We start from the raw sequence: 20,612 nt of genomic DNA, 5'->3' as shown, positions 1-20,612 counted from the left end.
TTGTTTGTTTATATGGTGTATTACATTGACTGACTTTCATATGTTGAACCATCCTTGCATCTCTAGGATGAAGCCTACTTGGTCATGGTGGATAATGTTTTTGATGTATTCTTGGATTTGTTTTGCCAACATTTTATTGAGTATTTTTGTGTCAATGTTCATGAGGGAGATTGGTCTGTAATTCTCTTTCTTTGTTACATCTTTGTGTGGTTTGGGTATCAGGGTGACTATAGCCTCGTAAGAAAGAGTTTGATAATGTTCGTTCTGTTTCTATTGCGTGGAACAATTTGAAGAGTATTGGTATTAGCTCTTCTTTGAAAAATTGGTAGAATTCTGTGCTGAAACCCTCTGGTCCTGGGCTTTTTTTTGGTCGGGAGACTTTTAATGTCTGTTTCTATTTCCTTAGGGGTTATTGGTCTATTTAAATGGTTTATCTGGTTTTGATTTAACTTTGGTATGTGGTACCTATCCAAAAAAACTTCCATTTCTTTCAGATTTTCCAATTTTGTGGAGTACAAGTTTTTGAAGTATGACCTGATGATTATCTGGATTTCCTCATTGTCTGTTATGTCTCCCTTTTCATTTCTGATTTTATTTGGATGCTCCCTCTCTCTCTCTGCCTTTTGGGTAATTTGGAGAGGGCTTGTGTATCTTGTTGATTTTCTCAAAAAACCAACTCTTTCATTGATTCTTTGTATTGTTCCTATTTTATTAATTTCAGCCCTCCATTTGATTATTTCCTGGTGTCTGTTCCTCCTGGGTGAGTTTGCTTCCTTTTGTTCTAGAGCTTTCAGGTGTGCTGTTAAGCCACTAGTGTGAGATTTCTCCATCTTTATTTGGGCATTTTGTGCCATGAATTTTTCTCTTAGCACTGCTTTCATAGAGTCCCATAAGTTGGTGTATGTTGTACATTCATTTTCATTGAATTCTAGGAAATCTTTTTTTTCCTTTTTTGAACCATTGGTGATTCTGTTGGCCATTATTCATTTTCCATGTGATTGTAGGCTTTCTGTAATTTTTTTGTTGTTGAAATCTAACTTTAAGCCATAGTGGTCCAATAAAACACAGGTCCAATAAAATACAATTTTTTGTGTGTATCTGGTAAGAATTGCTCAGAATTGCTTGTTGAGAATTTTAGAGAGGGTTCCATGGGGTGCTGAGAAGAAGATATATTTTTGTTGTTGTTAGGGTGGAATGTTCTGTAGATATCTATTAAGTTCATTTGTGTTATAATGTCTATTAGTTCCCTTATTTCTCTGTTAAGTTTCTGTCTGGCAGACCTGTCCATTGGTGAGAGTGGGGTGTTGAAGTCTCCCACTACTAGTGTGCAGGGTTTGATGTGCAGTTTAAGCTTTAGTAATGTTTCTTTTACAAATGTGGGTGCCTTTGTATTTGGGGCATAAATGTTCAGAATTGAGACTTCATCTTGGTGGATTATCCCTGTGATAAATATGAAATGTCCTTCCTAATCTCATTCAATTGATTTTAGTTTGAAGTCTATTTTATTAGATATTAGGATAGCTATATCAGCTTGCTTCTTAAGTCCATTTGATTGGAAAGTCTTTTCCCAGCCTTTTACTCTGAGGTAGTGTCTGTCTTTGAATTTCAGGTGTGTTTCTTGTATACAGAAGAAAGATGGATCATGTTTTCATGTCCATTCTGTTAGCCTGTGTCTTTTTATAGGCGAATAGAGGTCATTTATTATAATGAATATTAATGACCAATGATTGTTAATTCCTGTTATTTTTGGTGATAGTGTTGTGTGTGTCCCTTTTTTGGTATTTGTTGGTGTGGGATTATCTATTGCCTGTATTTTCATGGGTATATCTAACTTCCTTGGGTTGGATTTTTCCTTCTAGTGTTTTCTGTAGGGCTAGATTTGTGGATAAGTATTGTTTAAATCTGGTTTTATCATGGAATATTTGGTTTACTCCGTCTATGGTGATTGAGAGTTTTGCTGGGTATAATAGTCTGGGTAGGCATCCATGGTCTCTTTGTGTCTGCATAACATCTGTTCAGGACCTTCTGGCTTTCAGAGTATCCATTGAGAAGTCAGGTGTTATTCTGATGGGTATGCCTTTTTATATGTTATTTGGCCTTTTTCCTTTGCAGCTCTTAATATTTTTTCTTTATTATGTATGTGTAGTGGTTTGATTATTATGTGATGAGGGGACTTTTTGGATCCAGTCTATTTGGTATTCTGTAAGCCTCTTGTATCTTCATAGGCATTTCCTTCTTTAGGTTGTGAAAGTTTTCTTCTATAATTTTGTTGAGTATATTTGCTGTGCCTTTGAGTTGGTATTCTTCTCCTTTTTCTATTCCTGTTATTCTTAGGCTTGGTCTTTTCATGGTGTCTCAAATTTCCTGGATGTTTTGTGTTATGACTTTTTTGGCTTTAGTGTTTTCTTTGACTGATGAATCTATTTCCTCTATTGTATCTTCGACACCAGAGATTCTCTTCTATCTCATATTCTATTGGTTATGCTTGCATCTGTAGTTCCTGTTCATTTACTCAGATTTTCCATTTCCAGCATTCCCTCAGTTTGTATCTTCTTTATTGCCTCTATTTCAGTTTTCAAATCTTGAATTGTCTCCTTCACCTGTTTAATTGCTTTTACTTGGCTTTATTTAAGGGATTTACTGAATTCTTCCAATTTTTTGTCTTTTCCTTGATTTCTTTAAGGGAAAATTTCATTTCCTCTTCAAAGGCCTCTATCATCTTCTTAAAGTCATTCTTAAGGTTGATTTCTTCTGCTTATTCTGCATTGGGATGTTCAGGTCTTACTGATGTAGAACCGCTAGATTCTGATGGTGCCATATTGATATTTATGTTGTTGACTATATTTTTGCACTGGCATCTACCCATCTCTACCTCTACTAGGTGCAAATGATGTCTGTGTCTGAGGGAGCTTCTCTTGGTCCAATTGATACTCTTGGTCCAGTGGGAGCTCTTGGTCTAATCGGGGCTCCTGGTCCAATACGTGCTGATGGACTCTCTGTCTCAGGGAGAAGTTCTTAGTCCAACTGGCACTGGTAGGCTCTGTCTCAGGGATCAGCTGCAGTCTCGGAGGGTCTAGGGAATAACTTGAAGAGGTGGGTAAAAAGAGAATACAGGAGCTGAAGGTTGGAGAGGATTTCTTTGAGACAGTGTATCCAGGACATAGCACAGACACTGTACTTAGGAACTCACTGAAGCTGTGGTTATCTGCACAAGACCTGCACAAAAGTGGACTTTGGCTGGTCTTATCCTGCATGGCCTAGGTGCTCATGAGGCCCTACCGCTCACTGGGAGTCTATATGCTAGAAATGGGTGCTGCAGGGGGAGATGTAATTTTCTTCAGTGGTATGCCACTGATAAATTACCCATATTTCAGTAAACAACCCCTCCCCCAAAATGCTCACGCAGGCAACTGTAAGTGAACTCAGTGGGTCAACGGGAAACCGAAAGTCATCAGAACAGGAGGGAGTTTGTTGGGTAGAAGGGTTTCAGTGGGTGAGAGTGCAGATAAAAGGGAATGGGGATGGAAATCAGTGTATACATGTATGAAATTGCTAAAGAATAAAAAAGATGAAAGCTAATTTTTATACTAAAAAGCAAATAAAGAACCTAAAAAAGAAAACAAAGAAATTTATTTTCTGACTAAATATACTGCCATAGCTGGAAAGAAATGTCTGTTTTCCTGGAAGCACTAGCATGGGCAGGAGAATTACTGAATCTGGCTAACCTGAGAAGTGTATCTGGTACGAGGAGAGAATATACGGCTGGGTTTGAGAAGTTTATTGACCTCAAAACATTCATCAGTGGGTTGGGGCTGTTCTGTAGCTATTGGCATCTGAATAATAAACATGCTCATACTCCCATACTTTTCATGTCCAATGATGTTCTGTTTCTTTTGAACTCCCTACTGGATTATGAACAGAATCTTAGGTTTCCACAGCAACTTCCTCCACTATCCCTTTCTTTTATACATATTGTAATTTCATGTGTATAACGTCTTAAGATCATATTCACCCCCACTACTCCATCTCCCCACTCCCTTCCTTCTTTTAAAAATATTGATTGTAAAAATTATTTTATGTGTATAATGTTTGAATGCATGTATGTCTGTGAACCACAGATGTGCAGTGCCCACGGAGGCGAGACAGGGCATCAGATCTCGTGGAACTGGACTTACAGAAGGTTGTGAGCCACCATGTGGGTGCTGGAAATTGAACCCGGGTCCTCTGGAATAGCAGCCAGTGCTCTTAACTAATCCGCCTCTCCAGACCTAAAAAAATCAAAACAAACAAGCAACAACAATACCGGGTCCACTTTTTTTTTTGCTGTCAGTCTCATGGACTTGAGCATGGCCACACCCTTAAGGACAACTGACTCTCCAGCTCCCAGAAGCCATTTGCCCATAGCTCCTTAGCTAGGGATGAGGGTTCGAGAGCTGCTTCCAGTCTGTCACGGGGCATTTCTTTAGTAACTGCCCCGTAGTGAATTGTTAATTTCTTATCTGTCACCTTAGGAAGGGCCATCTTCACAGGCAGGCGATGCTTGGTAAACTGCAGCCGCTCAACAGGTATTAGCTGCTGTAAGAAAACAGTTTTTCTTTTTTAAAATTTCATCCACTGTCCAGTTGACACTTAGCCGAATCCCAGCCTGGCTTCCTTTGCTCGGCTTTTTTTCTTTTTGGTTTTTCAACACAGGGTTTCTCTGTGTAGCTTTGCGCCTTTCCTGGAACTCGCTTTGGCTTTCATTGACTGCCGCTTGCCACTCCTTCCCCTTACCACCCTCAGGTCGAGGTCCAGAGAGGAACGGGTCTCCTCCTGGATTCACCCCAACCCGCGCCGCGTCGGCGAGCTGACGTCAGACGCAGCGGGGCGTTCCCGTCAGGCTCGCCCCGCAGAGCCTGAAGTGTCTGATGTTCAGGTCGGGGGCGGCTTGAGCTTTGCTGGTTCCGCCGAACGTCAAGCATTGAACGCCGGCCTCAGCTTGCTCCGGGTCTCCAAACCCAGAGCCTTATTTTTTTTTTTTTTTTTTCCTGCAGGAAGCCACTCAACCGCGGCCCCGCCCCCGGACGCTAGCGGTGGTTTCCTAGGGAACGACGCTGCGCTCTGGCCGCGATTGGACCGGGTCGCGCGTGCGCAGTGGTGTGTGTTGGTGACGACCCCCGCGGCCGTGGGTGCCGAGGTGTGACCGCTGCACAGAATGGCCCATTTCTCCAGCGAGGATGAGGGGATGCTGCAGGCGATGCTCCGGCAGCTGTTCCAGAGCGTGAAGGAGAAAATCACCGGCGCTCCCTCCTTGGAGTGCGCAGAGGAGATCCTCTTGCGGCTGGAGGAAACTGACGAAAATTTCCACAAGTAAAGTCGAGTTTTAAGTTCTTAAGCAAACAAACCACTGGTCCAGGAAAGGTGAAAATGATTCGGTGAAAGAGATTCATTTGATTCTTGTTAAAAGTCAGTCATTAGTGGTTCAGTTTTTCTATCATTGGTCCCAGTGCCGAATTAATTTTTTTCTTTTTTTATTTTTTTTTTGTTTTTCGAGACAGGGTTTCTCTGTGTAGCTTTGCGCCTGTCCTGGATCTCTCTCTCTGTAGACCGGGCTGGCCTTGAACTCTCAAAGATCCACCTGCCTCTGCCTCCTGAGTGCTGGGATTAAAGGCGTGCGCCACCACCGCCCGGCTTTTCTTTATTTTTTAAAACTGCTTTTCCAGAGCCTCTTCTGCCTGTATTTCTTTGCTCTCACAGCAGCTTAAGAACATCAGTTGTAAACCATTCATGTTCTTTAAAGAACAATCTTAACTTTTTAAAGGGATTCCTTTCACTTTACATAGTATGACCCCCAAGATCCCCGTGTGCTGGTCTGTGACTTCACCACCTGCTGTAGTCAGCCACTCAACACTGCCTGGGGCTCCCATACTGAAGCAGGTCTGGGTGCAAGTGCCCTGGATCCCTTGACAAGAGGCAGGATGCCCAGCGTGGAGAAGAAACGGAGAAAGGAAGTTGTCAGGCACTACCAGAATGGCCTTTAAAAATATAAACGCACCTTAGACTTAAAGATCTTTAGAGATCTGTGCATTTCTTAGGAGTTTGTTCATATACCGAGTTAAGTTTCTCAGTTTCGAAGTATCTCCAGGCCTCCGGGTTATGATTAGTTGTAGTTTTTTTTTTTTTTTTTTTTTTTTTAAACGCAGTGTTTGTATTTCATTTGGTCTCACAGCCATTTTTCTTGTGATGTCGCTCTTGTCTGCTTATCTGCTCAATTCATTCTGATGCTTGGGAATGGAACTCAGGGTCTCATGTGTGATAGGAGGCACTTTATGGTGCTTTTATTGACTTTTGGATAATTGAAGTTCAGTTTGTCTGAAAGTGGGCGTTAGGGGTTCCTTCAGGCCTTTCATGTTATTTGTTTACTTCTTGTATTCTGGGTTGTCCTTTCCGATTTCCTCAGGTTCTCGAGGGAATCTTTGAAAGATGTAGAAAGAATCGCTGTAGAGTTTCTAATTGAATACTAATTTTTGAGGCCTGCTTGCCGTGTCGTCTAGGCTAGCCTGAAAGTTACTGTTCTATTTCAGCATCCCAAGTGATGGGAGCATGTGCCACCCTGCCCAGCTTGATTTTTTAAAATTTACTGTTGTGCCTATGGCTTCCTTTATCTTTGCTTATTTCCATATTATGTTGCTGCTAATCTCAGTTATTGGACAATACTTTTATTCTTTAGATATACTTGCAATCAGTTCTTTCTTTCTTTCTTTCTTTCTTTCTTTCTTTCTTTCTTTCTTTCTTTATTTTATTTTAGGCTTATTATTTAAAAATCACAATATAGCCGGGTGGTGGTGGTGCACGCTTTTAATCGCAGCTCTTCAGAGACAGAGGCAGACAGATCTCTGTGAGTTTGAGGCCGGCCTGGTCCACAAAGCGAGTTCCAGGACAGCTAGGACTGTTACACAGAGAGAAACACTGTCTTGAAAAATTTAAGGAAAAAAAAAAAAAGTAAAGAAAAGAGAAAAAAAAAAGAGAAAAAAAGCACAATATAGAAAATTTGGCATCTTCTCTAATAAAAGTGGAATTTATTAATATCCATTTGCTTGGTTTTTGTTTGTTTTTCTTTTTGACAGGATCTCACTACGTAGCTCTGACTGGCCTGGAACTTGCTCTGTAGACAAGGCTGGCCTAGAACTCACAGAGCTCCACCTGTCTTTGCCTCTGGGGTACTGAGATGATAGGTGTACACCACCACACCTGGCACATCTGTGCTTTAAAAATAGTCAGTCAGTCAGTATTTTTAGTATCGTAGTTTGGGAATTTTTCAATTTTATCTAGGTTTTCAAACTAATTTACATGAAGATTTTCATTAACATCCTGTTACCTTAACATCTCTAACCTCTGCAATTATCTCTCCCTTTTATTGATAAATTCCACAAGCTTATATGGGATATGAGTTTCTGGATTATGAGCATTTTTATAAGAAGATGGTGCCAGAGACAGTTGAGCCAGTAAATAATGTAATTTCAGGTACAATAAACCAAAGTGGGAGACAGTGTGGCCATTGGAGGAGAAACTAGTATAGATAATACCATTCCAGAGATTTGACACATAGAGATGCTAGCCTATCCCATTCTTCAGCAGCCCCTTCTCTAAGCTGTGTGTATTTTTCTAGAAGATCCATGTTCTCCTCCCTTCCTTTAATATGGCAGAAAATACTCGAGGCCTATAGAAGGGGACAGGGAGAGAATACATACTTTATGTCCTTAGCATGTAAATATGATATATGACATTATAAAATATAGTTTTTGGTTTTCTGTGGTTTTGTATCAATGTTCTGAGAAAGTCACAAGTTCACCATGGAAAAACAATCACTGGGTTTTCCTGGGAAGTGTAGGTAATAACACTGGAGAAGGAAGAGTGGAAAGGTGAATGTCTTTCCTTAGTTTAGTAACATTTCCCCATGCAAGCACAAAGGCTTTCATTAGTGGAGGAAACAATGAGGATTACTGCAGTGCCCCTTGAGCTGCTTAGGGATGTGATTGCTTCCAGGTATCCTTCCTTATGAGCAAAGAATACTCTGTGAGATTCAGATGTGCATCTTTTAGGACTTTTATTTCTTTATCTACCTTTTTTTTGTCTTTAAAATTCGGCTCTACCCTCAGCTGGAGGAGAATATGTTAAAAAAAAATAGTTTCTGCTATCACTGACAGGAAGTTTAAAATTTTTCAATTTATCTTTAAAGTAACAGTGTATATACAATATATGTATGTATGCATATGACCTATTTTGTAAGAAAAATATCAAAGCATAAGGAAATACCATGCAGTAAACTGTTTCTACGTTAGGATTCTCACTTCCATTCAGTAATGTGGCTGGATTGTACCAAGGTCAGTTGATCAGGTATTTTCTTAAGTAGGAGGATTGGTCAGTCTGAGATACAGAACTTGCTGGCATGGTGGTATACACCTGTAATCCCATGGTGGAGGAGGCTGATGCAGAAGGATTTTGAGTTAGAGGCCAGCCTGAGCTACATAGAGGAACCCTGCTCCCCTACCTTAACTCCCCCAATGAATAAGATAGATTCAAGGACTGGAGACTTCTTGCCAGCATTTGTTACTTATTTTCTTAATAACAAGGCAAGAAATCTTTGCATGTTATAGGCCTTTGTGTGCTAAATTCCTTGCATCTTGTTCATAAGTGAGACTGATATTTACTATGTTTTATTTCTACGTTTGTTTCAGCTATGAATTTGTGAAATACCTTAGACAGCACATATGTAACACATTGGGGTCTATGATTGAAGAAGAAATGGAAAAGTGCACATCTGATCAGAATCAGGGTGAGGAATCTGGTTATGACACTGTGGTACAGCATGTTACCAAGAGAACCCAGGAGTCGAAAGAGTGAGTATGACATAATAATTACATTTGTATTTTATAATATAGGTATCTCCTCACCCTGCCAGCCCTCTAATTTCCCCTTCTCCCAGACTCCCTCTAGCTTCCTGACCTCTGCAGACACCCCCAAATCAAGATCTCAGTTCTAAAAATGAAAACTTAGGATCCACATACGATAGAACACGTAGTGCTTTTCTTGTTGGTTTGAGATACGCCACTTAATGGAGTATTTCCCAGTTCCATTTTCCCAAAAATTCTCTTTTTCTTTATAGATGAATACAAATCCATTGTATATAGGTACCACAGTTTCATTATCCACTCATCAATTGTTAGACATCTAGGCTGATTCCATTTCCTAGCTATTGTGAATACAGCAGCAGTGAATATGGATGCACAAATATCTCTGCAATAGGATAGAGAGTCTCTTGGGTATATGCCCAGAAGTTGCGTGGCTGAAGCCTATGGTAGTTCTATTTTTAGGTTTTTGAAGATTTTTACACTGATTTCCGTAGTGGGTGCACCAGTTTGCATTCCTGCTAACGGTGGACAAGGTGGGTCAAGGTTCCTCTTCACCCACATGCTCACCAGCATTTGTTGTCATTTGATTTCTTGATGATAGCCGTTCTCAAAGGGCTGAGATGGAATTTCAGAGTAGCATTACTTTACATTTCCCCGGTAGCTAGCAATGTTGAACATTTTAAAGTATTTATTAGATATTTGTATTTTTTTTTCTTTTGAGAACTCTCTGTTTGGGTTCATGACTAATTTTTTTTTTTTTTGGATTACTTGTTTGTTTTGATGTTTAGTTTTTTGAATTCTTTTTATATTCTAGATACTAATCCTCTGTAATATATATAGCTGACAGATTTCTCCCATTATGTAGGCTGTCTCTTAATTGGCAATTTCCTGTCCTTTACATTTCATGAAACCTCAGATGTAGATACTGGCCTTATTTTCTGAGTGATTCAAGTCCTATTCAGAAAATCCTTGCCTCTGTATATATCTTGAAGTACATTTCCCTCTAGCAGTTTCAGAGAATCAGGTCTTTTGTTGAGGTCCTTGATCTATTTGTAGTTGACTTTTGTGTATATATATATATATATATATATATATATATATATATATGTATGTATATATACATACATACATACATACATATATATGCATTTAATATGGATGTAGTTTCTTCTAAATGGAGGAATTCAATTTTCCAGCCCCATTTGAAGATGTCCTTTCTCCAATGTGTAAGCTTTGTAAAAAAAAGTTTGGTAGTGTTCCCACCTTTTCTAGTCTATGGAATGGTTTGAGAAGCAGTGGTGTTCTTCTTCAAAGGTTTTATGAAATTCATCAGTGAATCAGTCCAGCTGGGCCTGGACTTTTACTTAGTTGGGATATTTTTAATTACTGTCTCAACCTCACTGCTTGTTGCAGAACTCTTTCAATTGTTTACCTCATCTTGGCTTAATTTTGTAGGTCACATGCATTTAGAAACTTACCTACTTTTTTTTAGATTTTTTCCAGTTTTAGTAGATGATGTTTTCAAGGTAAGACCTAATAATTTGGTTCTTTTCTTTCTTTATTTTTGTTAAGGATTTGTCAGTCTTGTATATCTTTTCAAAGAAACAACTCTTCATTAACTTTATTAATTTCTGCCCTGGTCTTTTAAGAACACGTGTTCATTCACTGCTTGAGAATTTCCTATGTGCGTATGATGGATTTTGATCATATTTACCCCCACTTCTGTGCCTGACTCATCCTAGATCCACCCCCCTCATTCTTCCAGCCTTATAACTTCTGGTCCTGTTGTTTGTTTCATGACCCCATTGAGTACAGTTAGTGCCACCCATATATGGATGTGGGACCATCTACTAGAGCATGGTGGACCTACCTGGGGTCACAGCTTTAAAGAAAGCTGCTTTTCTCCCAGAAGCCACCAGCTGTCAGTAGTTGTTTAGCCAGGGTTAGGGGTTGGTGAGTACTTCTCTCACCTGATCTTAATGATTTATTTCCATCTACTGATTTCGGGTGTGATTCGTTCTTTGTTTTTTGTTTGTAAAGTATATAATTCATTTATCTGAGATCTCTCTGATTTATTAATTTAGGTACTTAGAACTATATACCTCTGTCTTAGGACTGCTTTAATTGTGTTGTATAGATTTTGTTGTGCTTTGTATTCATTTTCATTTGATTCTAGGAAGTTTTTACTTCTTTCTTGATTTCTTTAATGCTCATTCATCATTCTGTGGTGTGTTGTATAATCTCTCTGAGTTCATATATGTTCTAGGGTTGGTTTTTTTTGGGGGGGGGGTGGTTACAGAGACGAGGTTTCTCTATATAATAGTCCTGGCTGTTCTGGAACTCGCTCTGTAGATGAGGCTGGCCTCGATCTCATAGAGATCTGCCTGCCTCTGTCTCCCAAATACTGGGATTAAAGGCATGCGCTACCACCCCCTGGCATGTTCTAGGGTTTTTGTTGCTGTTGACTTGTATTTATATTCCATGGTGATCAGAGAGAAAACACAAGGAATGGTTTTTTCCTGTCTTTATTGAGACTTGCTTTGTGTCCTATCATATGATCTATTCTGGAAAAAGTTCCATTGCCTGCCCAGAAGAATGCATGTTCTGCAACATTTGCATTGAGTGTCTGAAGATATCTGTTAGCTCCATTTGATCTGTGATGTCATCTAATTTGTCTGTTTCTGTTGTTGTGGTTGTTGTTGCTCTAGGGAGGAATTGTCAGTTGGTGAGAATGGGCTATTGAAGTACCTGTCACTAATGTGACTTTGCATCTAACAATGTTTGTTTTATGAAACTGAAGGCATCTCTGTTCTGGGCATGGATGTTTAAGGTGATAGTTATGAAATGACGTGCTCATCCGCATCAGTTTGGGTTTGATGTCTGCTGCGTCAGATGTTAGAGCGGTGACATTCGCTTGCTTCCTAGCCCCATTTCCTTGATACACTTTTCCCCATCTTTTCACCCTAGGTGGCTGTCTGCCTTTATGGTGAGCTGGTGTTCTCAGAGGCAGCAAGTAGATGCTCCTGAGTTTTATGACAAATAGCTTTGCGGGGATAGTAGTCTGGACTGGCAGTTGTCTTTGAGAACGTGACATCTGTCCAGGCTCTTCTGGATTTAAAGCTTTAGTTGAATAATCTGCTGTTGTTCCAATGGGCTCGTCTTTGTACATGATTTGGTGTTTTTCTCCTGTTGCTTCCTGTGTACTCTCTGTGTTCTGTATATTTAGTGTAACTAATGTGATGATGAGAGGTTCTTTTCTGGTCTTGTCTGTGTGGTGTCCTCAATTCCTCCCGTGTCTTCCTGGATTGGTGTCTTAGAGTGTCGTGCATATCTTGGAGTTCTCACCTGGACTCACTGTTTTATCCTTTTCCTTGTTTGCTGCTGCAGTTCCCCAACTTTGTGTTCTCGCTCCGTTACTGTGTTCTCTCCTTGATCTATCCTATTCAGGGGACTTTCCACAGAGCTTTCTATTTGATTTACCGCGTTTTCCATTTCTAGCATTTCCGATATCCTCTTTATTCAGTATTTCTATCTCTATGGAATTGCTCTTTCATATCTTGCAGTACCTGCTGTATTTCATCCAGCTGGTTGTATTCTCAATGAGAAGCTCATTTTCTTCTTTGAATACACACATATACACATCTGTGTTTATGATCATTCCTCTGAGTTTCTGCCTGTGACTTCTTGTTTCTCTCACCAGATGCCATCATTGCAGTCGTAGTGATTTTTGGGAGAGTCATCTTGTCCTGCTTTGTGTTTCTTACGTTACTGCGCTGGTAAACTGGATGGAGAGACATAGCAGGAGTCCCCAAACTTAACAGAGCACTATACAAGCAAAAGCAAAACCATCACAAGGCATATACAAAAGTGGAAGTTAAGTAACACAGAATAAGAAATAAAAAGAGTGAATTGCTGGTACACCTGCACTGATCTGATGGGTGAGGGTCTCAGATCCCTCTGGCTATGGCAGCTTCCACACGGTGCTGTTAATTCCATCTGCTATTAGTTCTGAGAATGGTTTGTTTTTTGCATCAGTGATACTCCTGTCCATTGAAGTATTTGACTTGTATGTGGCAGAATTGAGGGTGTAGTTCAGAAAATAGTTGCTCAGCGCAGGAGCTCAGGGTGTCTGATCAAAACTCTGTGTTTTTCTCTGAGCAGGACAGTAACTTCAGTAACAACCATGACTGCTTGATACTACTACTGTATGAATCTTGTGCTGGGCGATTAGTACTAGGCTCCCCTTGTCTTCTGTACTTCTATACTGTCTTCTATAAACACCCAAGGACAGACAGTGTGGAGTCTACGAAGATTTTAGTTAGTAAGATTAGGATTGGGAGGGAAGTAGGATATATAAAGATAAGGCTTAAGTCTTGGATTTCTTTTGAAAAAAAAAACATTGAAGTGGGTAAAATGGCTAGGAAGGGAAAGATGGGATACTGGTAGAGTCCACAGATTTTAGAGATTATTAAAGCTGTGGGAGGTTATGGTTACGAAGTAAAAAGAGGAATGGATAAGATGGAGAATGAAGAAAAGAGGCAGGGATGTATGTGGGAGTTTGGGAGATGTATCTGAGCGGTAAGCTGGGTAGAGAGACATAAGCAGGTGTCCCCCAACTTAACAGAGCACTATACAAGCAAAAGCAAAACCATCACAAGGTGTATACAAAAGTGGAAGTTAAATAACACAGAATAAGAATAAAAAGAGTGTATTGCTGGCACACCTGCACTGATCTGGTGGACGAGGGTCTCAGATCCCTCTGGCTGTGGCAGCTTCCACATGGTGCTGTGTGGGGAAGGGGGAATTAGAACCCTTGGTCTCTGCAGCCTCAGTGTTCTGGGGTCTCTGGTGTTTGGGGGAGGGGAGATTATACGTCCTTGTCTGGTAGTTCCCTTGGATCGCAGCACTTGTGCAGACTAGGTGTGTGTGAGGAGCACGCTGCCCTCCCGTTTCTGCTGCTCTTTCCACACGAATACTTCCTTGGGATTTCCTGACTGTACTCCCAAGCCATGTCCCTCACATTCTACAGAGCAAACACGGGGCTCTGTGGGCAGTCCACGAGGCTGGCCGTGAGCTGTCTGCACACGCTCCTGACCTATTTGCTGCCTTCCTTCCCACACTTCTCCCACCGCGCTGGTCTTGCTCTTTATTAAACAGTCAAGTGGGCACATCTCTCAGGAATGTCCTCATGTTGGATTCCTGTAGAGTGCCCTTTCCTTAGTTTTTATGACTTAACGTACAATTTGGGAGCCTCTTAGTTCACAGTCTTCCTTTTAAGACATTTTCTTCTCTGTTCTGCACAAACCAATAACCTTCCCCTCTTTCTCTTATTCCTTGATAGGATGGGTGATCTACAAAGATATATATATATATATATATATTTTTTTTTTTTTTGAGACAGGGTTTCTCCGTGTAGTTTTGGTGCCTGTCCTGGATCTCGCTCTGTAGACCAGGCTGGCCTTGAACTCACAGTGATCCGCCTGGCTCTTCCTCCTGAGTGCTGGAATTAAAGGCATGCGCCACGAATTAAAGGCATGCACCACCGCCCACCTGGCCTACAAAAATAAATTTTTTATCTAATTATTTTTTTCTATTTCTGTATCTTAATACCTTGAAAGTGCCTTGTATACTATAGATGCTGAATAGATACTTGTTAATGAAATTAAAGTATTTTATTTGCCACTACAGTCAGTTCTATGTTACAAATTACAATCCTTGGAATGTTGTTTATTCTCAAACAGCTTTAGGAGCTTGGTTCCCAGTGTGGCAGAATTAGAGGTGGTCAGTCTCTGAAGAGAGGCTAAATACAAGACAGTTAGGTCACTGAAGGTGGAGTCTCAGGGGATTAAGGCGGTTCTTAACCCTACTTAGCTTTAGTGAGCGAGAGAGCAAGCATGCATGCTCGCCACAGAGAAAGAGCTAGACAGAGATGTTACAAAAAGCAACAGTCCCCTCCTTACCCACTGGCTTCTGGTCTTGTCATGTTATCCCTTTCTCAAGCAATCTTGTTGTTTGTGTGCTCTTTACCATGAGGTCTGGACCAGAGCTGGGCAGAAACTGGTGCCAGCTTGTGACCCTCCAAACTTATGAGATAGATATACTTCTCTTTTTTGTTAATGTGTGCAGGCTCAAATTTCATTTGAGGAAAGCAGACTGAAAGTGACTGTGTCTTCAGTAATAACTCTTTTTTTTCTTCTTATGTCAAATCCTCTTCATACATTGAACGAGCAACTACAGTATGGCGTACTGTGAAGAGGAATGTGATGTTTTCTACCCTTCACATATCCATAGTGTACAGAGAGGAGCTTGACACTGCTCTGAAATGGAAACTGAGCAGTTTAAATTTAGTGTGCTATATGCTATGATACATTCAAAGGGCTGTATGGAAATATTAAGGAAGAAATATATTAGGCAAAATATGTAATGAATAGCTATACCAAAGAAGCATGAAAACATAAGCCCCAAAGAAATGAACTTTTTCCTAGGAGCTCACAGGTGATGAACGGGTGGGTGGGGCTGTTCACTGTTCTCCAGGGTCGCAGGTTCCCTTCACTGTGTTACTCCATCATCCCTTGTGGCAGGGGTTGGCAGATGTTCTTATAAAGGGGCATACAATAAGCACTTTAGGTTTTACTAACTGTATATTTATCAACAATATGAAAGCAACCATAAATAATATGTAGTAGAAAGAATGTGCATGTGTTTCAGTAAAATTTTATTTAGTGGAAAGTCAATTTAGGTCAATTAAATATCTTAATTACTTTTCTGTTGCTGTGAAAAATTCCACCAGCTAGGGACCAAGGAATTCAATACATGAGCCCATGGGGGCCATTCTGTTTTAAAACACCACCACAGATAGTATTCTGCCAACCCCAGTATTAGAGATACTGGAATTTATGCTTGAGTATTTATTATCTGTTGTATTATAGAGCATTAATTCTAATTTATTTTTAAACTAAGCTTAAAAAATTTAGTCTGGACAGGAGTTCTGTTTCTCTTGTGACAGGTATTATTTATTGGAATGAAATGGCAGTATATAGATATAAACAGCTAGTTCAAACCACTAACATAGGGAATAGAGTCAATAAAGTTAAAATTTCTTTCTTTTTTTTTAATTTTTGGTTTTTCAAGATAAGGCTTCTCTGTGTAACAGCTCTGGCTGGCCTGGAACTCTTTTTGTAGACTAGGCTGGCTTTGAATTCACAAAGATCCATCTGCCTTCTGCCTCCTGAGTGCTGGGATTATAGACACATACCACTATGCCTGGCTAAAATGTCTTATTTCTTATTTTATAGAAAAATAAAGGAATTCTATCCCTCTTTGGACAATACTTTAATACCTAGTGGTCTATGTCTAGCAGCTTATTCCAACAAGAATACTAAACTTAATCAGATAATGGGAGTATTTTAGTGATAAGTACAGAGTTTTATATGATCTTGTTAGGAAATTACTTAAAAACATTTCTGGGTAAGCTGTTTAACTCTGCTGTCCTTTAGTTCATCCATGCATAAAATTTAAAACAGTAATCATTACTTCCCAAAGACTTGAAAGTACTTAATGAATGTTGTCTTGTGCCTTTTGAGCTATGGATGATAGACTCTAAGTTGTACAGAGTATTATTTTCTTAGAAGTAATTTTTTTGTGGTCCTTGAAAAGTTACTTAGAGCTCATGTGGCCACAGTACATTTTTATTGTGATAATTATAAGCCATCTCACTAATTAAACGTTTTGATGTTTATTTATTTAATACTGGCACATGGAAGAGCTTCCTTTCAGGTCTTTTGTGTTATTTAAAGAGTTTGGAAGCACGTGGGCAGATTTCCATTGTTATTCCGATTTTCTTTTCTTGAAGCTTTTTATTTTCCTGGCCTTTATTTGAATATTTCTTGAAGCATTATAGGAATGTGTAGATGGTATCTATAGTCTATATCTGCTTCCCTTTGCTTTCTAAAAGCTGCAGTGGCTGATATTGCATTCCAGTTCATTTAACCCTTGATATTGGTGATCAGCTACCTAGGTTTTTAAAAGATCGTTACTCTTATTTTCCCTTCTGACCATTCTCATGGTAGTCCTCATTTCCTCCTCCTCCTCCTCTTCCTTCTTCTCTCCCTCCTTTTTCCATCCTCCTCCTCTTCTTGCCTCTTTCTACTTTCTTCTCTTGAAGCAGACTTGAACTAAATCTTCCTGTCTCCACGTAGAGGGCTGGGATTACATGCAGACCTCACTACATCCAGCTAAGTCACCAAACTGTAAATTTAAAAGGAATAGAGAAATCATGATGTGCATGTGAACACACCTAACCTCGAAAGATGCTGAGGGCAAAGTTTAGCTATTATCCAGTTGCTGTGAAAGGAGAGAACAGCTCTTTGCTTGTTTGAGACATAGTCTCAATATGTAGCACCGACTGGCCTGAAACTTTCTTTATAGGCCAGGCCTGAATTGAATTTATAGATATATTTCTCTCTGTTTCTCATATGCAAAACACCCATATACACAAAATAATAAAGCAAAATAAAATTATAAGTTTTTAAAAATTATATTTCCTCTCTTGGAGACATTTTAGACTTATAGAGCTGAGGGGAATCTAGAAAATTTCCAGTTTTTAGTCTTACTTCAGGAATCTGTGTCCTGCCACTCCTGATCATTGGTTTTGTGGCTTTTCTTTGAAAGCACACACTGAATGCCTAACTCCTACTTAGATACTGAGAAAACATAGAAGGTCTCATTTGGGGCTGTGGGGGCCCATGGATATGAGGAAAGACGGGAAGGGAGGTGAGAAGAGAGAAATGTGGTGAGGGACAGACGTGAACTGGGTTTTGGAAGCGTGTTGTGACCATTTGATTGTGTCTCTGGTAACAGGAACGCATGTCACCGGGACAGCTTGGCTTAGAGTTACGTTGATTTTATCACATTACTTCATATTTCTAGATGAGAAATTGTGAGAAATAATATGCTTTGGGGTTTCTTTATTTCCATTTCATCAGCCTGTTTTGCCCTTTTCATGAAACGGAAACTTAGATTTTTCCCTGTCAGCATTATGTTCTGAAAGAATTTTCCTTTTCATAGGAAAAAGAAAGCGTACTTGAGTGTCGAGGTCTCTTATTGAGTGTCCATTGGATTTAAAGGTATAAGGACATGATGCACTCCCTGAAGACCATCATGATGGTGGTGGTGGAGTCAATGATCAACAAGTTTGAAGACGATGAGACGCGGAGTGAGGACAGACAGAGGAAGATGGAGAAGGACACGAGCGGCAGCTGCTGTACGGACAATTGCTCCGACAGTGACTCCTCCTTCAACCAGGTGGGCTCCTGTTCCCAGTCTCCTCTTCCACAGTCTTGACGAATCTCTAACTTACATGTGTGCTTTCTCGGTTTTCCAGTGTAAAGATTCAGGAAAAAAAAAAAAAAAATCAAACTATCTGTTAGGATTTGGTCCATGAAGTACTATTTTACAGAGTTGTTTGTTTAATGAATAATTATGTCTCAGGTAATTCTTAACTGAAAAATTAGGTTTTGAATGAAAAATAATAATATAATAAGGGTTGAAACAAATCTCTTTAAGCATTAGTTTTGAACTGAGATGTAGCTGAGAGGTGGAGATAAAGCATTTATGCATTTTCTGGGGTTGAAAGTGGCTGTAAATTGTCAGTTTCAAACTTTAAAAGTTCTCGAATGTAAAACGGTTTGAGGTCAGTCAGTCTGGTGTGGTGGCACAAGACTAACCCTGGCCCTGTGGAGACTGAAGCAGGGGGATCATGCAGTTGAGGCCACCTGCCTTGCATCCATACCAAGTCCCTGTCCTAGGAGCTAAAAACAAACAAACAACTAAAAAGTTCAGGGTCATGACGGTTAGTTTTAACTGTCCACTTGACACAACTGCAAGTCACCTGGGGTTGTCCAAATGAGGTTGGCGGGTGGGTATGTCTGTGGAGAGTTGTCTTGGATGCTAATGTTAGTTAGTACTGGAAGATCCAGCCCACTGTGGGTGGTCCCAATCTGTAATCAGAGGATCCTGGACTGTGCAGTGCAGAGAAAGAGATCTGAGCACACGTAAACATGCATCCTTAGTCCTTTCTGCTGTCCGCTGTGCGTGTGGTGTGACTAACTGCTCACCTTCCTCCTTCTGGGACTTCCCTTCCATGGTGAACTGTAACCTGCGATTGTAGGTTAAAGTCCTCTCCCCTCTGAGTTGCTTTGTAGTCACATCCACAGAAACTGGGACAGCGGTCTTCAATTTCCTCTAACCAGGCTCTAGGTAGGAATACGTGTCATCTGACTACAGTAGAACTGGAAAAAGAAAGGCTTAAGACTAGATTAGTCTGAATAGAAGACAAAGAATCCAGCTAGACGTGTGTGCCAGGAGCCCCCCAACAGGCTTCCAGGCTAAACACTGTCTGCCTGCCTGCCTGCCTGTAATGATTTTGTTTTTGAAATCTGCACACCTGAAAAGCAAGTCTAGGCCTTTAGGATTAGCTATACATCATTTGTCACAAACCTCCACCTGTGAGAAGGTTCCTGCCCCTCTGCGGTGGGTACAGATTGCTTTTCCATGTGTCTCAGGGCCTGGGCTTTATCTGTAGTGCTGCAAATAAAGAAGGACATAATTAGAAAGTAGACCATAAGCATGTTTCAAAAATTGATTTGAGGAGTTCAGATACAACACGAAAAAAAGATGCACAGTGGCCACGGTGTTGAGCTGTGAACTTTACAAGCCAGGCTGATTCTGTGACGTGACAGAGGATGTGATTGATATTGGGGGTTTTCCACCTTATAGCCTGTGATAATTTCTTGTTCATGAGCTCTTGGGAAGAAGATGACTTAACTGCATTAAGTGGGGTTGGCTTAATTGTTTGACCGAGCATCTTCAGAAATTAAAAGACAGAAACCTTCATTTTGGGACTCAGGAGATCACTATTGAATGATATTACTTGTTTAATGAACTCTTTTAATACACTGAAACACAAGAGAAGAAAAAAACGAAGCATTGTTAATAGATCTCCAAAATGAAAGTATTAAGATCTAACTAAGCTTAATCGAGTAGTGAGGAGTTCATCAGTTGCTAATTCCCAAATGCTAAGTTATTTCTAGTGACTAGAATAACAGATCTTTCAGGTTTTGACAGAACAAAGTCATTATTTAAAATATTCTTGTTTTTCAATTTTGTCTTGTTTGGATTCTTCAAAAGAAACCATGCCTTCAGATCTGTGGCTTCCTTTGGAATGCCCACACACAGGCAGTACTTGAATCTTCTATGAGTATGACTGTTTCAGTAGAGATTAATTGGGTTGAAAGTGAACTCTGTCCATGAGGACTTTGTGGGATGCCTGAACTCTCTGAAACAAATATATGAATGTTAGAACATCCCGGATTGCTCTTTGAGAGTTGTGAGCTTGGAGAGGTGTGTGGGTACGCCTTTGCTTAGAAAAGAGATACTTTAGGAGGTAAAGCTGATGAGGGTCAGGATGAATTACTGTGAAAAGGTCCTGCTGACCCCAGTCTTCCCCAATGATCAGCTGCAATGTTTTCTTTCATGACTGTGAGGTTGATGACCAGTGGGAGGCTCTCAGGGCAGCCCCCTCCTGTAGCTCATCCAGTGTATATTGGTAGCACACCAATCAGTACAAGAATAGGCCAAGGAAATGATGATCTTTGCTCCTGACACTTGCAGAACTGAGAAGTATTTCTTTCTCAGGGACTAGGGTCAGAGGTTCATCATCTG

At 40.2% G+C, this 20,612-nt stretch overlaps 1 protein-coding gene and 1 long non-coding RNA gene across 2 annotated transcripts in view; one reads left to right on the top strand and one right to left on the bottom strand.

Annotated features, from left to right (window-relative positions):
• The first annotated feature begins 5,116 nt into the window (after positions 1-5,116).
• Positions 5,117-20,612, top strand: part of Tbc1d32 (TBC1 domain family member 32) — a 206,097-nt gene continuing 190,601 nt past the window's right edge. The window contains exons 1-3 of the mRNA XM_059272587.1: positions 5,117-5,349; positions 8,718-8,879; positions 18,017-18,194. Of these exons, the coding sequence (XP_059128570.1) occupies positions 5,195-5,349; positions 8,718-8,879; positions 18,017-18,194 (495 nt within the window). The 5' untranslated portion in view covers positions 5,117-5,194. The remainder of the gene's footprint in view (positions 5,350-8,717; positions 8,880-18,016; positions 18,195-20,612) is intronic.
• Positions 18,475-20,608, bottom strand: LOC131918483 (uncharacterized). The gene is made up of 3 exons (XR_009380993.1): positions 20,385-20,608; positions 19,389-19,475; positions 18,475-19,144 (listed from the first exon to the last, which is right to left on the bottom strand). It is a non-coding gene; the product is annotated as an uncharacterized LOC131918483 (long non-coding RNA).

This window comes from Peromyscus eremicus, chromosome 8b (assembly GCF_949786415.1).
Source record: "Peromyscus eremicus chromosome 8b, PerEre_H2_v1, whole genome shotgun sequence".
Classification (NCBI taxonomy): domain Eukaryota; kingdom Metazoa; phylum Chordata; class Mammalia; order Rodentia; family Cricetidae; genus Peromyscus; species Peromyscus eremicus.
This window is presented reverse-complemented; position numbering and strand designations above follow the sequence as displayed.